The sequence below is a fragment of the Musa acuminata genome, chromosome BXJ2-1 (assembly GCF_036884655.1).
Source record: "Musa acuminata AAA Group cultivar baxijiao chromosome BXJ2-1, Cavendish_Baxijiao_AAA, whole genome shotgun sequence".
Taxonomy (NCBI): Eukaryota; Viridiplantae; Streptophyta; class Magnoliopsida; order Zingiberales; family Musaceae; genus Musa; species Musa acuminata.
In genome coordinates, this window is record NC_088338.1 from 4,969,383 (window position 1) to 4,977,724 (window position 8,342).

The 8,342-nt window shown below is 39.2% G+C and overlaps 1 protein-coding gene across 1 annotated transcript; it reads right to left on the reverse strand.

Annotated features, from left to right (window-relative positions):
* Positions 1-1,021: 1,021 nt before the first annotated feature.
* LOC103983749 (FACT complex subunit SPT16) lies at positions 1,022-7,950 on the reverse strand. The gene is made up of 2 exons (XM_009401024.3): positions 7,677-7,950; positions 1,022-4,489 (listed from the first exon to the last, which is right to left on the reverse strand). Exon 2 carries the CDS (start codon positions 4,437-4,439, stop codon positions 1,254-1,256), a length of 3,186 nt encoding a protein of 1,061 aa, XP_009399299.1. The 5' UTR covers positions 4,440-4,489; positions 7,677-7,950; the 3' UTR covers positions 1,022-1,253.
* Positions 7,951-8,342: the final 392 nt, after the last annotated feature.

The following is an 8,342-nucleotide window of genomic DNA, read 5'->3' on the forward strand; positions in this document are numbered from 1 at the left end:
GGGTGACAATTGACAAAGCTCTCGTGGTCTCATTCAACTTGACATTATGAGGTCTAGCTGATGGAGGACGTCGATTGGTACACCCTCCACTTGTCGAAGCACATATGGAATGAGATATTGGCCGCTTGATGCAAAAGTAAAAGTTACGCCGATATAGATGCAAGACGATGCAAAGAGGCCATTGTCCTTGTCCTCTTCCTCCTCTAATGCTGCTATGCATCTGCGTCGACGAGAGGTGAGGCATCTACGTCGAAGGGACACAAGGCATTTGCCTCACCTCCCTGCTCCCCCCTCTCTTCCTTCTCTTCCCCATGCAAGAAGCTATAAAAGTCCCTCAAGCTCCACCACCAACATTAGTAAAGTCGACCACCGAGTTATTCTCACCAACCACTACCACAAGCCACCACCGAGTTGTTCTCACCAACCACTACCACAAGCCACCCGTGACTCCCGACGACGTCGCCTATCACCACCACCACAATAGTCGATTAAAAAATTTTAATTATTACATAACAAATGAAAACATAATTGGATGTTAAAATTTTATTTATATTCATCATTTTTGTGTTAATTTTATAAATATTATGTCACATGTTATATCTTCCCTCGATAAAATCAACGGATAAATTAAATTAAATATTTCACTTTATATTCCAACATATCATTAACTCATTAAAAAAAAGCCACAAACTTCACAATCAATCAAAATTTTATGAGAAACCAAAGTGTTTAAGTGACTTCATTTCGTCTTAAATTCTTGAGATGAAATCTCATCTTTTCGTCACGTTAAATAAATTACAAAGAATTAATTAATTAAGACAGAAAAATATATATATTATTCATGACAATCGAATGCAGATTATTGTCAGTTTACCTGTTAAAATTTGAACCACTAAACCTACTCCAGGATTTAAAAACTACTCACTAAAATACTAGATAGATCATCAAGCATATTACAGCGATAAATTATTAGGCAATAGAGAATAAAATGCTAATGCATAGTCCTTCAAGAAAAGATGCATGTCCAACACTAAAAGCATTAATATTGCAGCAATGAATTTAAATAACAAAAGATAAAGCAACCGATATCAAATGTCACTTTGGCAGAGACAAGAAACCATGATTCAGATTTACATGGTAAACATAAAAATTGTCCATCCTAAGCTTGTATTAATCCATCATAAAGAGAACTAGCACGAGTTCAAATGGCACAAGAAGCTCCTGAAGGGATCATGATCAGAAACGCAGCTGCCTCACTTAAACTTTCGTCTCTTAGGGGGTGCGCCCTTTGGGTCCCTTCTATCTGGAATACGGGATTTCCCAAGAGCCTTTGCCTTCCTCCTCCGTTTCTCGTCTTCGCTGTCTGACTCATCACCCTTCTCTCTGTCTGCATTGCTTGCCTCCCGTTCCAACTCCTCCCATGTCTTCCCCTTCTCCTCCTCGGAATCCTCCTCAGAATCCTCTTCATCCTCATCAGATTCTACCAGTGACTCACTATCTTTACCTTCATCATCTGAAGCAGACTCCGGTTCCACATCAGAGGGTTCATACCCTTGGTCTGATTCCTCCGTGTTTTCTGAGTCAGAGTCACTGGCTTCCATGTTCAAAAATTCCCAACCACCATCTTCAATAAACTTCTCAGGGTCCTCAGTTATAGTTTTCAAAATGGGGCGCCAGTTCAAATTTAGTCTGCTTTCGTAGTACTTCAAGTCTGTTGTATCAAGCCATTCCTTAATTCCGTCAACTGATGAGGATGGTATGGAATCTATTCGAAGCACATCACGTTTGAAATCCTTGAACACAATGGCCATATCAAAATTTTTCTGCCCGAAACCCACCCTCTCTAGATTAACAATCTCAATCTCACTCAAGGTAACCACTAAGAATGGTGTCTCAATAAGTTCAACCAAACAAGTTGAAGTTGGAACAATAAAAGCCGAAGACTTATGAGGAACTCCATGGAACCCAAGCTCCCTCAAGGGCATATCAAACTCCAAATCGAGCCCTTTGAACTGTGGTTGTGCCCAGAGGTCATGTACCTTGTTGACAAAGTTCTGAAATTCCATGTTTATTCTGTTTTTCCGCTCCCTCTCACGCTGTTCTTCCTCAATCTCATCGGGATCAAGAGCTGATCTCCTCCCACCACCTAATGTCTGCACAACATCCATAACTTCTACATAAAACTGGACATCCTTTGTCTTCTTGTTGCCTACCATGATATGATTGTGCAGGTGAAAATGCAAGAGGGTAATCATTTCTCGCTCTGCAGGCTGGAAGAACGCATGCTTGATGTTTGCAAACATGATATCAACACGCTCATCAGGTCTTGAGGTTGCATAACGGAATCCATTTACATGAGTCTCCAATGTACCTGTAAGTTTCCTTCCACGGCCACCAAATGAGGGTCGTATCCACAAGTCTGGTAACTTTATTAGCTTCATCCGGTTTCCAGAGACCTGCAGCTTCTCCTGGGTAACCAAAGTGGCCCTTTCAGCTCTCTCAGACTCCCTCGAGGCAACATGTCTCCTGAGGGTCTTGATCAGTTGTACAACTTCACTGCTATGCCTGGGATCTTTGGACCGAAATGTAATCTCTTTCAAATAAGTTGCACCTGGAAACTTAAGAGAGTTTGCATCATGGGGAGTAAATGGTGTACCAGGCACATTAAATATTATGCGAATGGTGCATGTTCGATTGTCCTGATGGGAGGTTACACTCTTCACAGTAGAAACATGGAAAGGCACCATACTTCCATAAATCGGCAATAAGATAGCCTCATTCTTCTGGTCTACTTGTATTGCTAGTTCCTTAGAGAAAGGTATATCATTTGCATTCTTATAAGCAATCAGCTCACTTGAAGTTCTTGCTGGACCTCGGCCTTCAGCACCTGCAGACCCACCACCAGCCAGCCTCCTGGCAGTCTCCTCGTTCTTTTGTCGAGCAAGCTCTGCCTGATGCTGTTTCCGCAACTCTTCCTTTGACATTTCCTGGTTATCAGACCTCAGGGTTGCTTTGGAAGGAAGCACCCCGGTGCTCTTCATGTCAGATCTGACTCTGGGAGGCTCTTCCTCCTCTTCCTCGTTAAATGAGTAAGCAACATCCTTAACTGACTTGGAGCAGCCAGCAGTCAAGACCTCAGGAGGTTTCTCACTAACTATAACAGTGTCAGCCAGCAACAAAGAATACTTCTCCGTCTTTGGATTGTTAGTCTGAGCTTGGAGATTCTGGAAACCAAGACACACATTGAAAACCATCCCAGCCTTCAGCAAGCGGTTATTTTTTGAATTTAAACTCAACCCAGACTCACGGAACTCAAGGCCTATCCCTGTTCCAGCTGATTTGGTGAGGTTTGGAAGAAGCTCTGGTGCTTCCTTCTGAACCACTGCTAAGGCAGCTTGGTAAGCAGCAGCGACAGTATTTCCAGGCTTCAAAGCACTAACTGAAGCATCATGAGCTTTAAGAAGCACCTCATATGCCTTACTCTGTGAAGCAGTTGCGTCGATCAAAAACGTTCTAGCAACATTTGAGCAATAGCTATTATATCGTGAGCCAATTGCGCAGACAATCACACTTGTAGAATCATAGTACAAATCCTCATCATTGCTGGATGCACTTGGCCTGAGATCAAACTGGCCTCCACTCTGAAAGATAGGAGGATAGCATATATCAACATTTTCTGCTTTCAGTTTCACCTTGACCCTTGAAGGGTCAAGTATTGCCTTTTCTGTATCATCCATCAGAGAAGAATGAGAAACCTTCTTTTCTTCATCAATAACCCGCTCAAGCTTTGGAACCACAAAATTTTTCATCACAGATGAAGTCAGATATGCAGCTTTCTTAATGCAGGTAAGCTCCGAGACATCTTTAACAGCAAACAGATCAGAGAAACCATTTGTTACATCAGTAAGCTGCAAGGATGAACTACCTAGCTTCTCAGACCAAGTCTCGAGAAGCCTCCCTTCAGGTGCCTCTTTTGTAATATATCCGATAATAGGAGAGTCTGATTTAGACTGCACACAAATAGCACGAATAATCTCTTCCATCAGGGCTGTACCATCATCATGCTTGGCCTTAACATGTATTATAAGATCAGCTCCAACAGCCTCATGGGCAGACTTTTTTATGGTCTCGAGCAGATTAGCTTTCTTCTGACTACATAGGAAATGAATCTGCTTGTTCATGAAAACCATAATGGTCTCCGGGAACTCATACCCAAGCAACCAGATATTTAAAGCAGAGGATTTAAGATATCGAAGATCTTCAGAAGTAGGTGGTGTTGCAATTGCAACAGCATCTGAAGAGCTCCAAAAATCAGATTTATGCTTCCCCCAATGACTATAAAACGCCTCAAGGCGCTTGCTGAAGTTTTCAAGGTCAATTGTGTAAGCACCAGACCCAGAGGCTGATGGCTTAGAACCTCCGTTTTGGTGATCAGCCATCAGAAGTCACCTGACATTTGTGAACAGACAATTTGATGTGTGCAAAAAATCTGTCAACAGATAACAAGTTGATATAAATATCTCATATATGATAAAAACCAAAATATGGAAACATGGACATAAAAGTGTATAAAAAATTAAAAATATAACATAAATATAATAAAACTGATATTAAAATAAATGCACAATTGATCCAAAACTAGGATTATTTCATGATCAATTACAGGAGAAAAGCTTATTTTGTTGAGGATCAGTCTCTTCCTACATAACTTTCTTGATCATGCACAAAAAGCAGTGTAGACTAGGATTAGTTTAGGCCTACGGTTGATCTAATATAAAACCATGTTATGGTTTCTATTTCAGCAGCTTTGGAGATCAGACGATATCATATTTGAATTGAACGGTTAAAAGATGTTCAATATACTATCATTTAGAATTTAAAAAATAAGCTACGAGGCTTTGGAGTTTGTTGAGTCGATATTTGGTAATCCATTTAAAAACTGATCTAGACAGTTTATTGATGTGTCAATCTCGTACCTGGAAGCTGAGCTCAACTAAAATTATGGAGTTTGTACCAGAGTGACATTTTATGGTTGGTTACACTCCTCTGTTGCTCTCCATTTGAGCCACTTAAAAACCCTTAGTCCAACTCAAACAGGTACAGATATATGCCCAGCAAAAGAAAACAGTTTGGATGCAAAAAAAATTGTCAAGATTGAGATAAACAATAATTGAGAGGTGACTAAAAACATGGATAATGGTACACCACAAAAGGATCCAGAACAAGAAGCAGTTCCTTATCATAGAAGGATGGAATCCAAAGCACAATACTCAAGATTCCATATAAGAAGCACAACATAGTATTGCAAAAGATAGGAAATAACCCTTCATTGGTTAAGAAGTCAACTTCTGGAAAGTAACATGCAAAAATTGGAAGAAAAAAAATTCAGTCCTGAAAAATTTTAAGATTCATATAATGGTTTCTCAATATCCATATATGATCATTGGACATGGAACGCTTGCTCCAACAATTCAATGTCAGACTACACCAAATTGCAAAGACTAAGGCATATCCAACAATTAGATGACATCCATATCATTCTGGGGGGGCAAAGTCGGCACATTTCAGATCACACTGACACATTATATTACAATATCAGGTAAAGGACTGAACCAGAGCTCCAATTGATCAAATGTATTAATTGAAACCAATTTCAGCTGAATATTTTTATCTTGGATTTAGGGATAAACTGTTTAGCCTATAAATGGTTTTTGGAACTCTAAGAGACCTAGTAAAAAGTTCGCATTTAAAATTGTTAAACAATTAGGACTGTAAGTGCCCCATTTGAGGCATTCACATTCTAAGATAAGTAACTCAACTAAGATTATTAAAAATTATAAATGGGCTGTTTGTATTAAAAATAGTTAATTTTTTGGAACTCTAGGAGACCTAGTAAAAAGTCTGCATTTAAAATTGTTAAACAATTAGGGATTGTAAGTGCCCCATTTTGAGGCATTCACATTCTAAGATAAGTAACTCAACTAAGATTATTAAAAATTATAAATGGGATGTTTGTATTAAAAATAGTTAATTGATGACTGAAATTACCCCATCCAAGGAATTCTGATAGAACTCAACTGAAACTACCAAATATCATAAATGTAATAGTCATAGTAGGTATAATCCTTGTATACGACCTTTTTTACTATATACTGTAATGAGAAGGCCTTTCTTGGGGTCCTCATCAGTCTAAAATAGGTTCATTCTCCATTTCTAGTTAAAAACAAAACAGGAATATCACAGACCAACGGAAGACAAGAATATTACTGTCTAGTTGATAACATAGTTAGAAAGGGTGGAAACTGCTGGAAATACAAGAGATATCACACAAGTAGTAGCAACAAAGTGTACATCAACCACTTTTTACATCACCTACCAGTAGGTGTAATATTGACAGTTTTATATGTCATGAAATGCCATTATTGCTTAAACAACAGCTGTGTTGCATTTGCAGGCACAAGAAAGAATAAAGAGGCATTTAATTGAGACAAAAAAGGCCATATTTGCTGGATTTGAGGAATCCTGTAGCAAAAATGTCACAAGTCCGATTAAGCACTAGTTAATGGTAGTACATCCATCAGATCCTGTAAAGCTTAGCCTAGTGGTGGCTCTCAACATCATGATATGTCCTCTGGCTTCAGCCACGGGATCCATCCATGAGTAATCCTTTCAAACTCGAGCTCTTATCATGCCCCAACACTAGGTCAGCTATAATACCAAAAATTATGACCTGATGGGATAACTAACCTCCTGAATGCGCTGAGACAACTCAAGATGTTTAAGTAGAATACCCATGACAATTATAAGTCAATCTAAGTCTTAAACCATGATCGATGTGATACTACATCAGGGTGTTACAAAATAAGTCTCCAAGCCTCTTTTCTTCTTCTCCTTTCTCCCTGTCTTCTTTACACTCCTAAGTCCTACCTCCTTATTCTTTGTGTTGCTTAAATTACATAAAAACAGTACTAATGTAAAAAATAATATAAAAATAGAACCATTATTACCCAGGGATGATAACACGATCAAAACAATTCATCAACGTAACTGGTAATCATTTACTTTGACATTAGCATGAAGAAAATAGTACCAATATGTAACACAAACAACAGATGCATACTAGCAGTTAGTCTCCAATTACCATCAAGATTAGCTAATTAAATCAATAGTAAACATCAATGATAGCCATATTAAATAAACAGTAAACATTGCAAGATCTAAGATAGTTCTTATAAAGTCGCCTCTAGGGATCTACTGGAGTCCAAATATTTAGTTCGCCAAACCCTAGAATGAAGCCACATCAAGTACGCATCTGGTATGAAAAGGAGAAAACTAAACAGAAAAGACAACGTTGACTTAGAAATGCCGAAATATAATAATAGAATAACCCTAGAAATGCCGAAATATAAATGGGAAAACAAAACTGAAAGGGGGATTTTTTGCAGGGCCAATAAAGCACCTAATAATACACCAAAACAAGAAAAAAAAAAAGATAAAACAGAAAGAATCAGAAAGAAGAAATGATGGGAAAATGGAAACAAAACAATGATTCACTATCCACAACCTCGAAACCGAAACCAAATGAACCACAAAAGACCTAAAAGAAAACAAAACCCATTTGTTTCCCAATATCGTAGAATCCAGTCCAGGAAAACCGCGAAAGAAGGAGTGCTTACGTGATATCGGAGCGGTTTAGGGCGCCGCAGTGTCTCCGCGGCGATCCGAGAGAGGAATTTGAGATCGGCGACGGAAGAAGGCGAGCGAAGAGGGCGATTCCGGTCGACGAGAGGCGGAGAAAAAGCGGAGAGAGTAGGAGGGAAGGGGGCGCACGTTTGGGTCGTCGCCGTCGCTTCGCCTCTGGGATCGAAGCTCAAGAGATCGATTAGGGCTTTTGGGGGTGTCGTTCGTTCCTTGGGTCGTATGGCGCCCAGCTTTAGCGCAACACCTTTTATCTACCCGTGCGAAACTTAATGCGCTCACACGCCTGAGGCTTGCGTTCGGAGGCGGTGGTCGGCCCAACGCAATGGGGTCTACAGCGGATCGTTGTTGCTGCATTGGCGTTGACGAATGCTGATGTAACACACAGAGACGTAAGTAAAGGGGCCGTAGACACTGATATCATTGTAATTATATATACACTATTCCCATTAAAAAAACTTAATTTGAAGAATATTATTGATTAACCATATGATATATATATCCTCCTATGATATCTAAATAAAAAATAAAAAATATCCTTTATCGATATGCTCACATGGACATAGATTTAAAAAAAATAGATTATTAGAGGTGGTTAAAAAATTATCTTTTTACTTTTACTATTAGGGATAAAAATCTACTTT

Excerpts from the sequence above, each read along its gene's own strand:
- LOC103983749 (XM_009401024.3), bottom strand. The coding sequence starts at position 4,439 with ATGGCTGATCACCAAAACGGAGGTTCTAAGCCATCAGCCTCTGGGTCT.